The following is a 22,432-nucleotide window of genomic DNA, read 5'->3' on the forward strand; positions in this document are numbered from 1 at the left end:
GAGGGAAAGTCTGATGATCCACTGCAGTACAGAGGTCACTTCAGGCATATCTCTCTTCACTGTAAATTGGTTGTCTTTAAATAAAGTGCCTTAATTTCTCTGTTTCCTTGTCTGTAAAATGGAGATACTGCCTTCCTGAACGATAGTAGGTTATATTAGTAAAGCATTTTAAGATGATTAAATGGCTTGTGCTGTGGAAATGGAGATTATTACCATGTTGAAACTTGAAGGCACTGACCTTGACAAAAAGGTAAGCGACAGCCTGCCTGCATGATCAAGCAGCATTAGTGAAGCCAGCACTTCACTTTCATGATGCTCAACTGTAATATAATCATCTCTAATGTAGCTGTTAGAGGAGCTTCCCAGCCTCACTGGGAGAACTTGCTTAGGAAGGTCTTTTCTGTGACATGCAATTACAAAATGAGAATGCGAGGGAGGGTATGGGATGAATGAAAACAAACATGATTCTAGGAGCAACTGTTGGTGGTTAATACTTGACCATTACTTCTTGACAGGATTAATGTCTTTCTAATCACACTAGTCCCTTCTGATAACTTTATCCATAATCCATCTATTTCAAAGCAACATCCAGATGGCTTCTGCTGGAGAGGAAGACAAAATAAACATGCTGAATGAGGTCTTAACAGCAGCTTCTTGTTTTCTCCCTTTCTGGGGATATAGGTTTTGATCATAAGGCAGGTAAAAAAATGTGCTTTTATTGGAGAGCAAGAGAAAAAAACTAGAGAACTGCAGAGGAGATAGAAATTTCTAATTTTGTAAATAAGTTTGTAAATAAAATACTTCATAAGTACTCTGATGCTTATCAGTGACAGCCAGAACAAGCCTAGAGGTGCTCATAAGGGTTTAGCTACTTGTTTGCATGGGACTAATTAGATTTCTAAGATATTGAAAGAATTCCCTTCCTTATAACATCAAAATTGCTATAGTAGTCTTTGGGGGTTTTACACAGATTTCTCTGAAAGCAGACATGAAACTTACTGTGTAATAGTTTCACTGGATTGTACTATTACTAATACTTTAAACAACCTAATGAGTCACATAATAATAATTCCTGGATTTGCTGAGGTCCTCCTCTTCCCTTCTGGTTCCTCCTTCAAAGTTTAATCTAGGTTTCATTAGATCTTCCACTGATCCTGGCTTCGCTCTTATCTGCCTCCCTCAACAAGGACCCCATAAAGAAATAATTTATTGTAACCTTTTATAAATCACATGGAGACTGTCCAAAAAAAGTAAGCAAACTTTAGTGAATCCATTCTAGATAAAACAATTTAGCTAGGATTTTTTTAACTAACAATCAGTAATGAAACAATTGAAGTCTTAGTGAAATGTTTGTCTAAAATACCTGTCCCGCTAAAATGCTGCAAGTAAATAAACTTTTTTGAATTATTTGCCATATCTGACTTTTTATCAAAATGCTGCTATTCAGTTTACTGGCTTTCTGACTCTTTCTCCAATAAAAATGTGGCTAGATAGTTCAGAGAAGAGACAAGACAAGACAAGACAGATTTGGCTGCATCAGAACAACTTATTTGCCAGAAAACAAAGCAGAGTAAATTTAGAATGACCTAAGTCCCACTAAATAAGCCAGATATCTTCTACTTGTTCAAAATAGAAATACAAACCTTAGATTGTAAACCTGAAAATATTGTGGAGCATCAGGTTTGCATTGTGTAGAGATCTTCAGGTTATCAAAACACAACTTTGAAGAGGCTTGAAAGCCATAGACACATAAGGACCAGAGGACAGATATTCACGCATACACAGCAAATACAGCAGTTTTGGAGGCTATTCTTCCAATCATGTGTACTCTAAGCAGACTATTCTAGGCAAAAGAAAAGCCACAGGAAGATCATTTTTACATGTAAATTGGAACAATCAGTGCAGGAGATAAAGAGGTCATGGGGCTCTTTATTTATTATGGTGTCTGTTATTATATCCAGCACCAGATATTTCAAAGCAAGGTGCAAGAAACCTCTTAAATCATAGTAATCAGAGATTTCACTTAAATCCTGCACTGCAAGATTTAATATCTCATCCAAAACTAATTAACACATATTTTGAAAGCCTTAGGCTTGACATAATTTTTTTTCCCCATACAACTATGGTCCTTGAGCATGAAATTACACTTTTCTGGATTTTTTTTTTTTTTTTTTTTTTTGCCAGACTGATTAAAGGGGTGTGATGTACTGTAATTATTCAGAAAAACTGCAGGTTGTTTTTCATTGTCTTAATCCTGTTTTGTCCATTTGGCAATCATTAAAACATGTTATGGAAGCTATGCATGAAACATACATGTGGAAGCTACTTAGGTACACAGTAAGCCGAATGATTTCAATCTATGAATCAAATGTCTGTCCTGCTATTTTAAGCCTAACCAGATTCTGAGGCTTGACAAGAATTAAAGGTACACTGGTTTTCATTCCATTGTGTTTCATGGGAGTCTAGTAGTGGATGGCATGGGAACATCTTTGTTCAGTCCTGGAAGAAGCTTGGGAAACTGTTGGGGAAGTTTTTATGTACCCAAGAGTGTCTGATGTAAATTAGGTTTAAAGGGAAAACCTGAACATGATACAGTGATCTTAAGTTAAACCATCTGGAAGCTTATTCCTCCTGACTTCCCTATTCCCTAGGAAATAAGAAAAGTATTTTTCTTGTCATTCTTTGGCTACATTATGTGAATGTTAGAGCTCTAGGTATCAACAGTGGGGAACTCCTGTGATGTAACTGTGTTACCTCATACAATAACTGTGATAATCAATGTCTTTTAATCTTTATGCCTTCTGTCCTGTTCCCTCTGACACCAAACATATGAAGTCAAATACAAAATAGTTAATGAGTGATTACTGTCTCATACTAATTACAGGCATTTTTTTCTGAAAATGATTCTAAGCAATTGCTTAAAATGACATGACCAGTGTTACTCCACAGCCTTTGGAGAATTGCTGCCACGGGTCCCTTAAAACTGAGCCCTGCAGGCCATGGAAAACACAGGGCTTTGTCCAAACCCAGACCTTTGTTCAGGCTTCTGTCACACCACACTTACCCCTGTTGCACCTCCATAGTTAATTACTTTTGAGGACTTTCTCATCACAGCATGAACTGAGCATGACTTTATCTGGTGACAGGATAATCTCATTACAGATGATGATCTTGTTAATGAATATCCCCAAGACAGAGCAATCTCATTATTAGCCCCCTCAGGATTTGTCACCTAAGAGCCAGGGTATGATTAGATTCTAGCTGCACAACATCCTCCCAGATCCTAATGGCCCAACATCTTGAGGCTGGAGTCCACATGAACCACTGGACATACTTAATTGGGATTTTTGTCCATACATACTTCTGACGTACTTCTCAGGTGAACAATCAAGACAGTTCAAGCACTATGTGCAGGGTTCATCTCTCCGTTGTTCTGTAGAACACAACACAACACCGCAGCATCAAGGACAACAGAAACAGTGTGGCTCTACCGCATTGATAGTGGCTTCGGGGCAGTGCCAGGACAAGAGGTGTACTCTCTGTCTCCTTGATAGTGCCCTCTCCAAATAATCACTCTGCATGTATCCTACCTACAAGTTACAGATCTGCTGGTCAACAGTCAGACCTTCTTACCACGGCTGTCTTTCCCTGCATAATATATCTATAAAGAACACTGAAAATTATTACCATGGAAAACACCCAGCTAGTTTAAAATCAACCTGATTTTAATTTTTCCCTTTTTTTTCTGGGAAGGTTAGGGTGGAGCGTGGAACATTGCTGAAGTCTCGTACAATATAGGTATCTCCTTTAGGCATCAACAAGCTGTTGAACTGGCTCAATGGCCTGTGAAATCTCAGCCTGCAAGAAGAGTTCAGTCCTAGAAATCTAAGAATAACATAGAGCTTGTTTTACAGAAAACTAACACATTAATTTGAGATAATGTATTTAACTTGACTGTTTTATATATAAAAAAAGTTTTAGAATATTTACCCTTCCATATGGTCCCATTCAAGGAAAACGTCAAGGAACTAAGTATCGTTGCTGCTACCATTATTTTAATGTGTTGTCCTGTGTTTGTACGCAGTGCTTTACAAACATACAGAAAGGTGGAGTTTTTATCAAATACAATAATAAAAGAGATGGAAGAACAATGGTTACAAGAGTGAGAGTTATCGAGATTTTCTAAATGATCCATATCACAATGCAACCCATGTTTCCCCTTGCTCCTACAGTGCTAACAAAACCCATGCTAGAGGAGAGATTGGCAATGCAGAAAAGCAATACATTTTCTTAATTAATCTAGTGGATAGCAGGAACCTGAGCACTAAATCCCACCCATTTGATTTTATTAAATCTACTATAAAGGTTAAGCTGCACTTTAGCATTGGCTCTAGACAACCTCAGTCAGCAGACTGAGGTCAAGGAGATCTCATTCAAGGAGGTACAGCTTAGTAAATGACTATTTATGAGGAAAGGCCTGATAAACAGTTCTGTTTTGGTGAGAAAGCTAGACAGTGGGGCACACCAAATAGTAAATACAGTATTTTATTTCACCTGCCGTTTTCCTGAGATGTGTGCTTTGAAGAGTTTGCAGGGAATTATTCAAAGCTAAATCTCAATGTAACGCCCCAAGCAACACTGGTGTCACTGGAAACTCAAATCTCAGCCTCAGGTCACTTGGAAACAGCATCAGGGTCTATGTCAGAGCAGCCTAGTGCAAGTTCAGGGACCAAACTAGTGCCCTGTCTAATTTGCCTATAAAAGAGGGTGAGTGGGAGCTAAAGGACTTGGTGGAGAGTTGTGTAGCCATCACATGTGTAGCTTATGTAAAACTGTCCCTTGAAGTTGAGGCAATAAGATTCAGTCCCCATGTGTGTAGCCTGAGCTTGCAAGTTCCTTCAAGTAATCAGGACCTTGCATGGAACAGTTAGGGAACACCCCTTCAGACACAGAGGCTACATACTGGCAAGCTTTTAAAAACACTGATATGGAGGCAATCCTAAGATTGCAAGTAGACATGAATAATTAGAAAATTAGGTTTTCAGCTGCATTAATGTTATGCAAAAGATATTATATATATGTTGTGTTATCTTTCCACAGCTTAATGTCTGGGCTAGCAGCCCTGGATGCCAAGACTTCCAGTCGATTAGGTATCATAACTGTCACTTACTACCTGTGGACAACATTTGTGGCTGTGATTGTGGGGATAGTTATGGTCTCCATTATCCATCCCGGTGGAGCAGCACAGAAGGAGAGCACTGAAGAGGGTGGAAAGCCCATCATGAGCTCTGCAGATGCACTGCTTGACTTAATCCGGTAAGTACATTCATTCTTTCTGCTTTCTGAAGGTAACATTTTGTACATAACTGCATGAGGAACTGTGGCCTGAGGATAAGTTCTGAACCTAAGGACAAATATTTTGTTTGAATTGAGAAAAAGTAAATTTCAGAAGATGATTTTCAAGTTATCAGATGTTTATACTGGCTGTTTCTAGTAAAATTTAAATGAGTGGCCACCAAATGTATCAGAAGTACTAACCACACTGGGGTAAGGTTTTTTTACCCCCACAGAATCACATGTAGCCTGTGGACCTCACCACCAAATTATTAAGATCAAGAGAGTATTAAAATGTAATGTTATTTAAATAAGGGTAGACAGCTGTAATAGGCAAAACCGTAAATATAGGGGCTGAGATCCACATTTTTCAGGAAATAATTCTTTAAAAGTGCTGTCACAACTGCTCATAGAAACTCTTAGATAAAGGACAGAATTAGAAAGGCCACTGTTGTGATCTTTTTTATTCCTTATTTTTGTCATATTATTTGTTGTGCTTTGTGGATTTTTCTTGTTTGTTTTACTTGGTTTGGCAGAAGGGAGGGTTGTTCTTTTGTACCAGCATTAGAGCTTTGATGGTATTTTGACAGCCTTGCCTGAATATCCCTCTTTGTCTCAACACTTCAAGTGCTAGTGGGATTGGTTTCCTGACTGACATATATGTGCCTCAGATTTATTTTGCTCATGCAGAAAGACCAAGTTTTGCTTTTGGTTGGTAGTTCCTATACTGAGCAAGGGCTTTTCGGCCAAGTGTGTATCTGAACCACAAAGTTCTCTTTGGAATTTGACTTATTGAAATTAAAAATTTTGCACAGTTTGTCTTTCAAAAACCCAAATTCCTGACCCTAACAGGGTGTCAGAACACAAAATACTTTAATTAGAGTTACTAGGACCTCAAATCATAAGGAAATGGAATGAAAAGGTTATAAAAATAATTTTTTTTTCTCCTCTGAATTGCTCTTAGCCAGGCCATCTGAAACCTGCATGTTTTTCTCTTGTATCAATGTCTTACTGAGAACAGGCCAAATTATATTAGTCATGGAGCAGCAGCTGAGAGCACTTGCTTTTGTAGCTTTCCAGAAAGCCACCATCTTCATTTGCAATGGGAAGATGCTCACTTCATGGCATTTGTATCTCCCCAGTGACTTCGGCAGGATGTCTGTGCAGTGGAATTCATACATGTATGTTTGTGATACAATGTTAAGTCACGTGATTCTGTTTCTGCTGCATAAAGGACTGTAATTCATATACCAAGAGGAAGGAATTAAGCAGTTACTGGAGCTCTGAATCCCTTAGTATGACAGAGTAGCATAAGAAGTAAAAGGGAATTTGATAAAACAGAATCTTAATGATTATCTTCACAGTGGCAGTGTCTGGAAACCCTTTCTGGCATGCTGAGCTGTTTCTAAGATCTCAGTCTTAGACAAGTAAAGGCATAGTGAGATGTGGTGCAATGTTATAGCCAAACTGACCTTAGGGCTGTCTCTGGAAAAGGGTCTCCCTCACCATAGGCTCTCATCCCCTTCCTCACACCAGCCCAGTTGCTTTTTGAGACCCAGAGTAAGCTAGTTCATGGATGAATAGTAATTTGGGCATGTAAAATCTAAATTCAGATCCACAGTACTATGTTTGCATAAAATGACCAAATGTCTGTATGACTGGAACCTGAGATCCGAGTTACGATTTCATCTCTTCACCTCTGCCTGGCTAGTCCCTGTACACCACAGGTTTAGTGGTGAGGTTTGGGAATACTTATTCTGCTGAGCTTCACTGCAGGTAAAAATACTGTGTCCTGATCTAAACATCTCAAAGTCTCATCTATAATTTCACTTCCTACAAGCATTTACCTGAGCAAACGATAATAGTTTGCATGCATATGTCAGGTATTCATGTTTCCAGCCAAATGTGTACTTTTAATCTGTGAAACCTTAAAGTCTTCCCTGGTTTGGATAGGTGTCAACAATGACAGGTCAAGGGACAACTCTCATCACCAAAGCTTAAAAAGAGAGAATAAAGCTCACTCTCCTTTTGCAGCAGTCACATCTGATTCTTTCTACCCTGAGTGCACAAACTGATGGTTTTTATTCCTCCACTACAGAAATAATCACATGTACTAAATAAATAAATAAGAATAACACAATTGCGGGGAATAGGCTTTCAGCCTAGGCAAACAGTATGGGTGAAATCCTGGCTCTGCTGAAGCCAGTTGCAAACCTCCTAAATATCAATGTGGAAGTCTGGATTAAATGTAATGATGTATCTGCTGGTTTGAGCTAGAAAAGCTGATCCTTTAGCTCAATGATAAATCACTTCCATTCACAGCTGGAGACCATCTTTTTCAGCCCAGATTGGCTTATCTTCTCAATTCATTAATTTCCTCTCAATTTATCAATTGCATATGTGCACAGAAGTTTACACAGGAAATATCTGGTATTCTGCAAATGAAGAATGCTAAATGTACAAGTGGAGAGATGATATATGTGACATTAATTGTGGGGTTTATTTTAAAAGTATGACTGTTGGCATGGTGATACACATATTCACCTTCACTGATTTCAGGTTTGAAGCCACTTTAAAATTATGAAATGTGTTATTATTTCTTGTGATGTGATACATGACATTGGTACATCTGGAATTTTTGGCAGGGAGGATGTTGCTAGAAATCTAATTTCTTGACATTTTGGGTGAGGATTTTGCTTTTAGAAGTGGCTTTAATCAGAAATTAAAGAATGTACTGATTTAGCAATAAATGGAACCAAGAACTACTGCAGAGCCTCATGGTCATCCTAAATATCTGCAACGTTAATCAATAATAATACTACTATTCTGCATTATTTTGCAGATGGTGCTTCCCTAGTATATTTGTCTGTTACGTAAAAAAATCCCCAGCAATAAAACCTCCAGTGTATATGACTTGATTAGGACCTAACAGTGACACTGAACTGCATAATTCTAAAATGGCTCTAAACCTCACATCAACCAGGAAATATATAATCTTACCAACATATTGAATTTCATGCCTCAAAAATTGTATGCACAAGTCAACTATTTTTTGCTGTGCTAAACAGCAGTACCTGAAAGACTTCCTTTCTAAGGGGAGCTGGAAGAGTTTGGGGACAAGATCTGTGGATATGAATCTGCCCCTACTGATTTACTTCTAGATTCAATCTGGGCAGAGGCACCACTGAATGCAGCAAAATAGAAGTGTTGTCAACATTCAATTAGTCTTTATACCTAAAATGCTTAGTGTTGCTTTGGCCTTAAATGTCTGAATTTTTGCTTTAATCTGATCCACCTTAAAACCAGCTACATCTTCTGCTATCTTGTGGAAGATACCTGTATAACTACATAGTTCACCTTTGTACCTGTGCAGGAACCTCCCCTTGCATAACATGGCCCTCTCTATTGGCAGTGTGCCAGGACCCAGCCTAAGGACAAGTAATTCAGAATGCAGCTGTGAGTCTGAAGCTATGCAGGAGACTCTTCTGATGATGCTTCTCTCTTTAGCTGCCACTTTATTACTACTTTGAGACAGATGTACAAATCTACTGTAATTATATTCAAGGTTTCTGGTGCAAGCACTGCAAGGCTCATGAAAGTATATTTTCTTCCATATTTCAAACTATAAATCCTCAGGCTAAGGATCATCTTGTTCTTTTTAATGCATCTGGTGCTTTATGAATTTTAATGTATTTATTCTCACGATGTGCAATACTTCTGTGAGGTAGGCAAGGACCATTTTCCTTTCTTACAGCTAGAGAACCAAGACATATGGAAAAGTAATTACCTCACTGAGGATTGTTCAGAAAAATCTGTGGTGCCAGGGGAAATATTCTGAGCTCTATGAGACCTAGCAGGGGTCTTGTTCCAGGAATGTGGCTTTTGAGGCACCCCAATGGAAGTAATAGCAGTGAATCAACACACATCTTTACCTTCTTTTTCCTGTGTGAATTACCAAAATTAACTCTGTACTATGTCCCCAAAAAGAAAAGTGAATTTTTAGTAGTCTTTTGTGAGTTAAGAAATGAAAAAAGGCAAGGTAAAATTTTTAAAAATAATTCAGACTTAGTGTTTTGTTCAAAAGAACAAAAAGGGACATACCTACAGAAATAAGTGTTCAATTTAAAATACTGAGGTTTGTTTAATTCTGCAACATATATTCACCTGACAAGCAGAATAGAAAATGTCTATAAACTGGGGATGAACACTTGTAAAACAAGATATATGACTCAGGACCACACTGTTTATATTAGCTGGTAGTATTTCCACCACATTCTGTTGCCATTATCAAAATACCTTTGATATAGAAGGGTAAATCCTGCTGCAACTTAAATCATGCTACTTGCATTTGTCACTGAGGGAAATAAAATTTGGCTTATGAGATAATAACAAAAAGCAAACACCATAAACATTCACGTGAGGAAACAAATCCTAGCCAAACTGGACATTCACCCTCCTGTTTTATATAAGGTTTGTTGTATGTGCAAATCTGGGCACCAGCAAGTGCAAGGTTCACACACATTTTAGTTTTTCTTAAGTATCAACTGACAACATGACGTTGCAAGCTTATTCAGTTCAAAAGCTCCAAATAAAAAAATTCTGTGAATAAAGGATCAAATCGTGCCTTAACCCATGACACACAAATTGGTACATTTCTGAAGTTTACTGGAAGGATAAGTCAGAGCATTTTACCACTGAATATTCAGGATTGCATCCAATTTGACAGCAGGTACCCGGAAACTCAATCTGGCTTAACCAAGAGAGGGGTTTTGGGTTTTTATACCATTAATAGTTAGAAGAGGATATAAACACTGTAAAGGATTTACGTTTTCATGGGAATCTGGAGCACTCTTTAAAATAATTTCCTTTCCCATTTTTCAAGCTAAGAGCTATATTCTATTTTATTGAAATTGTGTTTCTTGAAAATAGGGCAGGAGAAACTCACTATCTGCTGTAGTTTGGAAAAAGTCCAGGCTGTGCAAAACCAGAAATCACCCTTTTAAAAGTTAATGGCTGAAGACTGAATTGTATTTACATGCAATAAGATGTTTGAGTGCATAAAATGATCCAGAGTTTAAACTATGAAAGAACCTTTTCAAATAACTTTGCCCTACATTCATGTATCTTTTGCCAAAAGCTGCTGTGTACTGTAAGTATTTACCTCTCCCCTATGGCAAACTACCATTTTTTACTCATTTCAGATTGCCAGTTTTCTTTTATGTCACAAAATCAGCCTGGTGCCATCACTGTTCTGCACTGTATGTGACCAGATGTTCATTTCTAGTTAATTTTTAAGCAGTTCAGCCTGCACAGAAGCCCGAACCTCAAGTATTACAAAAGACTCTGAAGCCCCTAAATGTGTGGTTCCTATTTGGCACAAAAAGAAACCAATATGGAAAAAAGATAATTCCATGATGAAAACAGTGCTGGGGAGATGGATTATGAAGCAGTTTCTGCTTTCTGGTCAGGAGACCTTCGTCACAGAGGTGGAGGTGCACAGGGGCCAGGAGCTAAAACTGCATTGGGAAAGCTTTAACCCTGAAGGGGAATAAATCATCCATCCTTCTGACAATTGGCTTGGACATCTTCCAGTGTAAACATACACTTTTTATGAAATAACTTCACCTTGCTGGAACCATAGTGGAAATGCATTGGGCCTGTCACATTACCTTTGATATGATTCAGCCTTTTCAAGATTCCTAAAGATGTGATGCACCTGTGCTTCCACTCCAAAGAATTATTTTCTCAGAAAGCCATAGCCCTGATGGGACTGTGTCAGGACATTTTCTTTCAGAAGAAGTGGGGTAAGGAGGTTCACCCTCCAGATCCCTTACTGGAACTGAAAGGCCATGCAGAAGTGTCACCCTCAGGACAGATAAAAAGTCCATGTGTTTGGCAAAATGATTCCACAATATGAGTTCTGCTCTGATTTGCAAAAAGAGACTAGCAAGACAAAATGGCTTAGACCCAATCAGTAATTTTTGCATTCTGTTAGTATCTTTTATCACAATAGTGAGGATTTAAATGCCTCATTAATTCTGAAAAAGCCTTTTTTGGTCCTTTTAGCAGGAGGTAGTAAGATTGATACTGAGAATAGAGATGAGGCACAGGAGGTGAATACTGATGTGCAGGATGCATCCTCCCGTGGGCCCTGAGATAGGTCATTTGTTCAGTCTTGCTGAATTAAATTTTTCCCTTGATTTCAGGAATGCAAACCCTGATGGAGCCCACTGACACCAGCAGGAAAGTATTTCAGAGGTATACACATATGACTAAGGACAGGATTTGTGGCTCATGTGGTACAGTAACAGTAGTCAGGAGTCTACACAGTGGATGATGAAATCATGCAAAGGACAGCAAAAGGAAACAAATTTTTGAGATTAGGATAATGTCACTGAGAAGGGCCTCAGCCTATAGTAAATAGGAGCCAGAGTGCTGTTCATTCCTGTGCACAGCCGTAAAACCTGGAAACTTTAAAGTTGTCATGTCAAGCTACTCAGACTCCATTTTTACTCTCTTTGTATCCCTGATGTATAGAGTGACAGGGTAAGATCTCACACACTGAAGTATTAGAATACTGTCAAATAACCAGTCTTAAAGCAATGTTCTTGCAGGCTCAGCTATGCTAGTTCAGATTTGAGAGCAGAGTGTCCAAAGGTGTTTTATGCCGAGCGTAAATATAGGCCAATAAAATATTACAAGGACGCATATGTAGCAAAACCCCAGTCTGTCTGGTGGCTGTAATTCCACAGCATGGGGGACTGCAGCCAAAGGCTGTCTGGTGTGGCAGGGATTAGGTACTGATAACATCAAAGTCTGAGAACAAAACCAGATTGCTGCTGCAGAGCAGAGTGCCCCAGAGGGAATGGGTGTTCTGAGTCAAGGCAACAGCATCTGCCATACCTGTGGCTGCTCTTATGCTAGAGCAGCTGGCCTAATTTCTTAATAAAAAGATCTGCAAAAGCTGAATGCTTTGAGTTAACAGATGTTGTAGTCAGGACTCTGAATGACTATTTCAGATATTCAGTAGTATAACTGCAACCAGAGTCTGGTGTATTATTTCTAATAGAAGTCACCCAGGAGCCATCAAACTGGCTACCCCAGTAGCTGTAGGCTAATATTCTGTGGACAATTCAGCTAACAGCATGAGTAGTAAAGCAGTTTAACAGTGTTGATATTCCTATCACTACTGTAGTTCTCGGAGTCAGAAACCTTCCAAAGGGAGCAAGAGGGCTCCCATGTCCTGTGGGCAGGGCAGTGCCAAGGCACAGCCTGAGCTGAAAAACGGCTTCCTAACACAATTCAGCTTCCTAAAGCCGCAGAAATCTGGGGGAGCAAAACTGAGCAAATAGTGGTAATTGGTAGGTTAATTGCTGGGAGACAATAGAGAAGGAAAGATGACCTCCTACTTTCAGCAGTGATAAGGTGCTAAGTAGTCCTGTGTGTAATGGGAAGCTGCACCCTCACTGCTCCTTAGACCAGGTGCTGTCTATACTTAATACAAGTTGTCAGGATTTTCATCAAATTCCATGGCTACCAAACCACAGAACACACGTTGCCTTAGTTATATATACACACTTCTAACTCAATACATCCTTACATCTGAATCCTCTTATACCACACAGAATTAAGGAAGCACTCCAAAATTTGCTAGTGGAAAGAACCATCACAGCAGGATGTAATCAGACAAGGTGTTTAGCAGGTCACTTGTGCATAGATGCTGCTGTCACAGCAAATGCAGGCCAGGTGTGCTGTGCCAGCTGTTGTTCAATAGCTCACAATCTGTAGAAGGTTCACTGCGCTGATATTGAATTTTCATGCACATTCACTCTTTTAGCTGGTGTGGAATGCCTCTGTTCTGTCTGGCAGAATTCCTGAAGCAGAAGATGCTCTGGGAAATGTCCTTCCACAGGGCAGGCAGTATCTAGCTCTGAATTTTTTATGTAACCAGAAACTCTGTGTCTCAGTTTCTGTTTTACACTCATATCTTTGTCTTAGACCTAAGTTTATCTATGTTCCACACCAGCCTCACTCACTGTTATTCTCTATATTTAATTTCCTATTACTATGTAAAATTATTTCTGCTAGGAATGCTGAATTCTACCACTATTATTTTGTGTCTTGTATCTTGTAAGCAGTCTGAAAGTAATGCTGGAAATTGAGAAGCATTTTACCTGCTTAGCTTTCTTAATTGAATAAACACAACAGCATTTATAGATGGTGACAGCAATGATTAGCTCAGCTTGCAATATTGCCTGTCAGTATATTTAATTCAAAATATGTCAGTGATAAACACTGTGCTGTTCTGAGTGGAGGAGCAGCCTCACTTTATGATCCTGACACCAGATCCATGTGAGTAGATCTTTCATCTTGTCCGGAATTGCAGTAAAGCTAGTAGAGATCTGCAGGGGCCAATGTGATTGCAGGCTGAATGCCTGGAAAATAGGTGGGCAGAGGCTGACAGGCTGCAACACCCTGCCATTAATTTTGTAATGTGTTTGAGCAAATGCAACTGTCTGGATTTTGTGCTAGACAGAAGCTCCTACCCCAGCAAGCATTCCCCAGTGCTCAGGTTTGGTGGGCCAGAGACCCACAGGAAGGCTGCCCCAAGGTAGCCAGGCTGGCTGGTAGTTGTGAGGATCCTGCCAGACCTCCTTATCCCAGTTCCATGATAATAAGTCAAATCCTCCAAAACCAGTCTCATTTCAGTCTCTTCTGAAACATTCCCAGGAGATCCCTGCCAAACAGCCAGCTCATGGCTGGAAATATCAATGTACAGCAAAACATACCCCTAAAGCAAGAATTTATCAAGTGTTTCTGAAGAGGCTTGACTGAACCAACAAAAACTCCCAGTCATCTCCTAGATCTAGGTGACAGTTCGATACTTTCTTTCCATTGTTTGGTTTTAGTCCATTAGAGTTCTTATCCTCCAATTGCTCTCTTGAATGTTTTTAATTAACAAAACAAAATTTTGGCTAATACTGGATTTTTTCAATCCAAGTAAACCAGCTTAAAATAAAAAATAAGCTGAAGCTCTGGCAAACATATTCAGGTCAGCCCTTCACTAGCTAAACTGTGTAGCTTTGGTAAGGCTAGTCTCAAAGGCTGGATCACAGTGCATAATATATTAAAAAATACTGGGAGAATTCCAGCATCCAGTATTAAGTGGATAGTTGTAATTCCTGCAGGATAAAGAATGATAAAGAAACAAAATGCTTTAATCCTCCAAACGTTAGACAAATTTGTCTAACATTTAATCTAGCTACTAACCATATGATATTTCCTTTCTCAAGCAGTCTTAATTGTTCTTAATTCTACTAATTAGGACTATAAAACTAAAGGAGCAAGTGGAAATCATCAGCAATTCAATTCATATTTCTTTGTAAAGCAGTGGCTCATACGTGACATGCATATTCAGAGCTGTGCAGAAATCCTCAGTGTGCATGTATGCTTTCAGAATATTTCACATTCACACAGCAGGTCAGAGCACAATCACCACACACGCACTCCTGTAGCGCCTTTCATCTGATTATCTCAAATCACAAAACAAAGGTGATTTAGTATTAATGAAGCCTTTAACAATCTGGAAGCAGAATTCTCTTATGAGGCATATTAAGGCAGTAACCATCTTTACACTCCAGTGCTTCCCCCTCCTATAAACATCCTCTCCATCTTCCCAGGTCCAGCTCCATCCAGCTGTTCATCAGTTAGTCCCCTGTGTCAGCCAAGCCCCTGGGGCTCAGGCAGAAGGTTGTGTCTGCATCTGATAGGAAAGTGATACACAGCTGGCTGTTGTCTGTCTTGCTTTGGCTGCAGATTCAACATTTGAACCAGAGAATGATCAGCTTTATGGATGACTTGCAGATATAACCTGATGCTTTGCTCTGTTACCAGGGTGAAAGCTCTGTTGATGGATGTGCAGCACTCCGACATACAGCACTACTTGAGTGTAGTGAGTGTTCATCACTAACCACATCACTATACTGTGTCTTAAGTGTTTTAAGCTACATCACTCCAATTAAATGAAAGTGTGTACAAAGGCATTGCATTAATTTAACTAAACCTTCTTAACATGATAATTTCCTTATGCGGAAAGATGGACTAGATGACCTTTAAACCTCCCTTCCAACCCAAACTATTATATGATTCCATATGTCCAAAGCTGCTGTCCTCTGCTATCACATCCCCATAGCATACAGCTATCATCATAGCCAGGACTTTTAAACAGCGTTGGTAAAATGGAAGGAGATGTTGCAGTGTACAGCTGGTGTATGCTGTTATCCCTCAGAAATGCCATGTAGCGGATCAGGCTGCAAGGGGCAGGTAATCTGAACTGTCTCACCGGTACTGACGTGAGGAAAGGCCAGGACAGGTAAAGAAGAATAACGAAAGTGCTGTGCATCAGCCTTATATCTTGCCTGGTAGTAACTTCTCTGTGTAACACTAGTTTGCCCTAAAGCAACAGCCTTATCAAAATGACATATGATGCCTTTTTATGTGATTTTTCTGCTTTCACACAGCAGGCCAAGAAAACTGTCTCATTTGCAGTCTTCTGTTTCAATCATTAGACAGCACTACTACCCTTTAATTAAAATTCTTCTCCCTCTGCTTTACCCTGAAAAGGATAATTAATTATCTCTTTGTAGCAAGTGTTCTCAGTGCCTGATGCTACTGAAACAGAATCTGCCTCATAATTTTAAGTGCAACCATAATGTCACATTATTATCACTTAAAATAGCAATAAAATTGTTTTTTCTAAGCCAGTGCTGCTCAGCATGCTCTTGCTGAAACTCCATTAGCAGCAAGTATATGCTGCTGCTGCAAAGAGGAAAGTGGTCTGGAAAATGTCATGGTTCAGCATGCTTTAACTGTATACATATATATATATATAGCAATTCTCTTTGGAAGAGAATGGGCTTTTCACTTATACTTGACTGGTGTACTGTCTTGGGGCTTGGGCAGGACTTTGAATAAAAAGTCTTTTGGTTGGAGAATTCAGGATTTTCTCCTTGCATAAATAAATGTATATTAAAGCATACAACTGGGTCATAGACTGTCACTGTCTTCTGCGCTGAGGTTCAGAAGCTTTGGGCTGAAAATAAAATAGTTCTGAAAATGATCCTATTAGAATCATCACACAAATCTTGATTTCCAAATGCTGCACAGAAATATATGACTTTTTAGCTTTTATGCTCAATTATACTATGATTCCTCTTTGAAGCCTGTAGAGGGTGTGCTCTCCATTTCAAATTAGGATTGAATGTCTTTCTGCAAAGTAGTAATCTAGCTCAAACTGAAGTTATAAATTAGCTCCAGATATTATTGGGTGAAGTGTTATGGACTGAGATACAAAGAAAGTCAGAAAAGATTACAAAGTCCCTTTGGGAATTAAAAATCTATTGGTCTCACTGCAGATCTCAAAGCGTGCGGTCATTGTCTTCTTCTGTAGTGCAGCTGTGAGCAAAGATGAAATTGTTGGCCTCACTTCAGGCTCTTGTTCTGAAGCCTCAGAACCATATTAAAATACAATTTAGCAGAGATTGTACAGCTCTAATCTCAATTCTTTTAATCAGGAATGAGATCCTCTTCTTGAAAAGCAAACTGTTCTTGACCAAACCACTGCAAAGTCTACATCACTTACGATTTTAGTGATGAAAGTGTATCAGGAGGTACTACAGTTTGTGAATTATCTCACAGGAGTACTTAGAAGACCCAAAGTAGGTTACAGTACCCAGGAGTATCAGGAATACATCCCTGAACCCTGACTCTGTCTTGAACAGCTCATTATCTAAGCAGAGAAGACAAAATAGGGAATAAAGAAATATTATTCTCCCCAGTCAGCAGATGGGGAAGGAAATTATAGCAATTATGTTGCCCCAGTTACAATATGGAGACAGTGGAAGAGCCAGAAACTGAAACTAGAGCTCCTGGGTCTTACTCCAGGTATTTAGAAGCAAGTCCCAAAACGTTAATTCTGAGGAACTGTCTCTCTGTGGAGCCTTGCTCAGTCAGGTACAGCTGTACGGCATGAGTGGGAGAGAGTAGCATTCTGCACTCATCCAGCCCTTGCTCTCTAGGAGGGCGAGTAACTGATTTATCATGGGAGACCCATGGGAGACACAGTGAACAGAAGTTGTTTTCAGTTCCATAGAAATTATTCTTCTATTTGTTCATTTTTAGGAACATGTTTCCAGCCAATCTTGTTGAGGCCACATTCAAGCAGGTAAGTGGCTATATTCCTTTTACCACTGATGAAAGAGGTGAGCCAGCATCATATAAAACATGAATCTTTGTAAAACAGAATCCAGATACAGACATTGTGTATTACTCCAGATACTGTTAGTACCTTCAGCATTTAGGAATTAATGAGTCCCTTCCCATTAGCCTCAGCAGCCTCGGTATCTGAATGCAAAACAAGCAAGCATAAAATGACAGTGTGACTAGAGAGTACACATGCACACCTGTGTCAGCTCCACCTCCACCCAAGGCCAGGTCTTTGAGGACCCTGAGAAAGGTGCTGTAGAGAAGTATAACAATTTGTGCTGTTCAGCTAGAGCATGGTTTCTCTTAATACAGGACTGCAGCCACAGGGTAGCTGGAATCTCTAAGAATACACAGTAACACCGCGCAAAGGAAGAACAGAATATACTGTGTCGAATTAAAGAAAGAAAATAATGTATTTGGGAGGAATCTAATTACTCAGCTTGGAATTTGGCCAGAAAACTTCATCTAAAAGTTCTGAGTGAGCAAGAGGCATGGCTATATTTATTTTACCTGAGGGAGTATCTTATGGGAACATTACCTCTGACGAGACAGAGAAGGGCGCTCAACCTCTAGGGAGTCATTTCCAATTATGTCTTTATAGAAAAGTAGCTCTATCAGGAGATGATGTGTTTGCTGCACAAGGGTCTGATTATATGAACCTCTAATTTTGTTATGCTTTTCCAAAAATTCAACTGTTTTAATGTATTTTAGCAGCATAGGGACAGGAGCTGTCATTCTTCTTTTCATGCTTATCCTTTTAACATGCAGCCTTGTTGAAACAGAGCACTTAGGAGGTCTCATTAAACTATTAATTCCTGCTGGGATATTATAATGAAGACTATTTTGTTTTCTTTCAGTATCGCACTAAGAGTATTCCCATCATTAAATCTAACAAAGCATCTTCTGAAAGCACCACTCGTCGCATTATAATATATGGAATCCAGGACGAGAATGGATCCAATGTCCAGAATTTTGCTTTGGATATCACTCCCCCTCCTGAAGTGATTTACAAATCAGAACCAGGCACTAGTGACGGCATGAATGTGCTAGGGATTGTGATATTCTCTGCCACAATGGGTAGGTTTCAGACATGTTTGATTTGTAATAATCCAAGTATCCATTTAAGAGAAGAATATAGGGGTTGGGTTGTTTGGGTTCTTGACTCACCTTTTTTAACTGCTTCTGTCTAAACTTTGTGGTGAAAGAGGCAAGACTTACAGAGCCGTTCTCCCATTCTTTCTAAGATAAACCTTCAAAATCCTTGATGACTTTTGTTCCATGCAGTTCTGTTTTCTGTGTATGCACTTATGTTATTTTTGTTTAAAATTTTTCAGGATTACTTTGAGCTTTAATTTGTGAACTGCTTTTTTCCAGACTGTAAGAAACACTAAGACAGCGTGCTTAGAGGAGGTAGAAATTACTATACCAGGTCAGACCCATGGCCCTTCTGCCAATATTATGTTTTGCTCTCTGGACAGTTGCAAAAATCCCAGACAAAGTTTCAAGGAATTCTGAAATAAACAAGTCCGTAGCAAATTTTCTTTCCAAAGCGCAAGAAGTTAGTACACTTTCAAGGTCCAGAGCTCCAGGTGTTGTATTACAGGAGTAAAGAACTTCCCACACTGCTCTTGGTTCAAGGGGCATCAGGCTGAGACACCCCCTGCTCTCATGGCTGGATGTTTCACCCCTGCAGCTGGCAGTCCAAACACAACCTGCTCCCAGACCAACTCCTTGGCTGAAGTTCCATTCACCAGGCAGAAAACTACTTCAACCCTGGAACCTGCCCTGTCTGTTGTTCTTACTCATTCTTAGTCACATTTTTACCACATGATTAGTATAGAATATAACTGTCACTGTAAGAACCCAACTCGGATAACGAGCCTCAGTGGTATCTTGAATAAATGAGCTACAAAGGTGTATAGTTTTATCAGTTTTAAATCTGTGGATCTTCTTTTTGATTGAAACTTCTTGATTTATTTTTGCCATCCTGCAATCCTGATACTTATATATTATCTAGTACCTTATCGTAGTGGTTTCTAAAAGTTTCTATCTGGCTAATTTATTCAGTTTAACTTGCTGGAGGAACTAATTGGTGCCATGTGTCTTATATTATGTTAGTGGATTTGGAAGAAGGATTTGAACAAACATGCCTTAGTTAATCATAAAGTTCTGATGATTTAAAAAAAACCCGCTGATCAGATTTTACTTATCTAGATTTATTCTTGGAAGTTAGTCTGGTCAACAGAGATAGTTCTGTAAACCATCTTTGCATTTACTATATTATGGTTCATACCAGCACAAGGGGTCAAAAATCAAGCCTGGAATTAACAGATTTGTCTCCCTCAGTTTCTCCAGTGGGTGGTATTCCATATGCAACACTGCTGGAAACTGTCTGTCCCCCAGTTTGTAGTATTTTATTGTCAATTCCCAAACTACAATGTCACAGCAAACACTATTCCAGTCAAAAAGTATTGGATATGAATTAGTTAATTAAATGTGCTTATTAGGGTCAAGGGCAACTTTATGCTTCTGAGAACAGATCATTTATTGTCTTCCCGGAACTGAATGTGTTACTTTCAGCATGCCCCTAAGTCTTGCTGGCCTGGGGCTCAAGAGACGAAAGCTGAGAGATGGTTTCTTCCTGGCCGATGTACAGAGAATGTAACCACCGGTACTGCCATGTACAGCATAGTCCCGGCTGCTGGGTCACCTGTGACTGTACCAGCCACGAACAAACCTGGAACACTAAATGCTCAAAAATTGTCATCTACCAGTGACTATTTCAGACTGTCATTTTGAATGAAGGATGCAGCCAAGCGTTTGTCACTGTCTTCATCTTTCTGCATCACCACCCCAAAACGGAGGCAAAGAAACAAGAGACATGTGCCTTCAATCTCTGTGAAAGAAGAGCATCCTTCCAAAGCTTTTATTTATTGCAAAAAAAAGTATACAGGCCTTGGTGCTTTGTAATAGTTTTGCTCACCTTTGCTAAGTCTTATTTGCACAAAGGCCTTTTCACACCACCTTGGCATAGAAAACCAGCATTAGGCTGGGTATGAGTTCTATAGCTTTTTTAAGGCCCTTGAAAACATAAGAATAGCATAAAGGGACAAGAGTTTAGACTTGAGCTAACTCTTTTCCTGAAGCAGGAGTTGAATTACTTAGTAATCTCAGTCCAGGAATAAATCCTGTGCCTGAATGACTGGACTTCTTTGCCAGACATGCATTACAATAGGCAACATTTGACGGGCAGAATGTGAGGTCACAACGCATGTAAAGCCTGGATGCTGAGCTCAGCTATGACTGGCTGTACCACCTCTTGTTACACAGTGTGCAGGAATTTCTTTTAGAGATAACGACAGTGGCTAAGCACTGAGACACCTGGTCATTTTTTCTTGGAGGAGCACACATTATTTATTCACTGAAGTGGAACTTGGTACGTCAGGGCTGCAAACAGGAGGCCCCAGTCCTGCCTGCTCCCCAGTCTGTCCCCACCAATAGCCACATGCTTAGGTAGGACAGTGTTTTAAAGAGTAAATGTCATTTATTCCTGTAAAATGAAAAAGAAGGCATTTCTTCTTTTTGGCATTACACAGAATTAGAAGGTAAGACTCTTGTAAAACTGCCACCAACCAGGCTACAAGAGCTGAACTATATTTAATGTCCTATTACCAAAGATGAGCAACATGCTTATGAAAGTGTTGTTTTCTGACCTAAAAGTTAGAGCTTAGATGAATATTAACAGGCTTACAAACTCACATCTTGAATGCACTGTTATTGTGAAATCCCTGGATAAGACAGCTGACAGCCTCCCTCCCTGCCTCAGGAGGGGATTGCCCTGGAAGCGGTGCTGCCTGAAACGTGGCTCACAAGCGCAGATGTGGGCTCCAAGGGACGGAGCACAGACTTCTGTTCCAAGGAAGGACACTGCATATGCAGAGCAAGTGGCAGCATGCACCCCACTTGTAGCCCCCTGTTTCCCATGAAACTCCCTTCAAAGGCAGTCTCACTTGGTGCAGCTAATTTTTGAAATGCTTCCTTAAGCAACTAATTTGGTTATTTATAATCCTTTCAGGGAGGGATGGCAGAAAATTAACAATATAGGAAAATTACATCTATTTATATGCATTATTGGAAACTAACACCGCCTGGAGAACATATGGCTAGATGACACATCCTAGAGCTGTATTTCTTTCCTTTCTGAGCACTGGATGCACATAAATGGGTTTTCTTTGCTTTCTTCTTTGCTGGTTAGTCTGTATAGCAATTTGGCTTTTCTTCCCATGAATTTCCATTTCCTTACAAAGTTTTCAAAGCCTGACTGATTACGAGGGTTGGTTGTTATTATGTAGACAGGTAACTACTGAAAATAAGATGAAGGCTCCCTTACTAACTCCCCGTTACCAGAACAAACCTCAAATACTGGCTTTGCCCCAGGAGCATCTCATGGGTGCTGCCCAGTTGTAGGCCACGCACAGCAGTAAGGCAGACTGCAGGCAAAGACAGCTTCCTTTGCTAGAAAAATGTTCTTCAGTTTGTCTTCCATGGATCCCTCAGAGCAGGTAAAACCTTCTCAGGGCTTTATGAAAGATAGTTAAGGAAACAGGCTTGCTACCAGGGGCACTAGATCTACAGCACCAAAGTTTGTACCTCCATAGGGGAACTGCCAGGGAACTGCAAATGAAAAATGACCCAGCTAGGGGAGAAAGCCCTGTATGGAGATAAAGCGCAAGGCTGTGGCCTCGCTCCCCCACGCTCTTCTGTTTCTGTAAAGTGAGATTTTCAGATAACCATGTTTCTTTATACAGCACAAAGATCTATATTCTTCCAGTCA

The 22,432-nt window shown here is 39.7% G+C and overlaps 1 protein-coding gene across 3 annotated transcripts in view; it reads left to right on the forward strand.

Moving 5' to 3' along the window:
• The window catches only part of SLC1A7 (solute carrier family 1 member 7), a 54,613-nt gene that overhangs the window by 10,594 nt on the left and 21,587 nt on the right, over nt 1-22,432 (forward strand). For all 3 annotated transcript variants that reach the window (XM_056356690.1, XM_056356689.1, XM_056356688.1), the window contains exons 3-5: nt 5,101-5,316; nt 17,515-17,557; nt 18,456-18,675. In XM_056356690.1, coding sequence (XP_056212665.1) covers nt 5,101-5,316; nt 17,515-17,557; nt 18,456-18,675 — 479 coding nt within the window. The remainder of the gene's footprint in view (nt 1-5,100; nt 5,317-17,514; nt 17,558-18,455; nt 18,676-22,432) is intronic.

The sequence above is a fragment of the Falco biarmicus genome, chromosome 11 (genome assembly GCF_023638135.1).
Source record: "Falco biarmicus isolate bFalBia1 chromosome 11, bFalBia1.pri, whole genome shotgun sequence".
Taxonomy (NCBI): domain Eukaryota; kingdom Metazoa; phylum Chordata; class Aves; order Falconiformes; family Falconidae; genus Falco; species Falco biarmicus.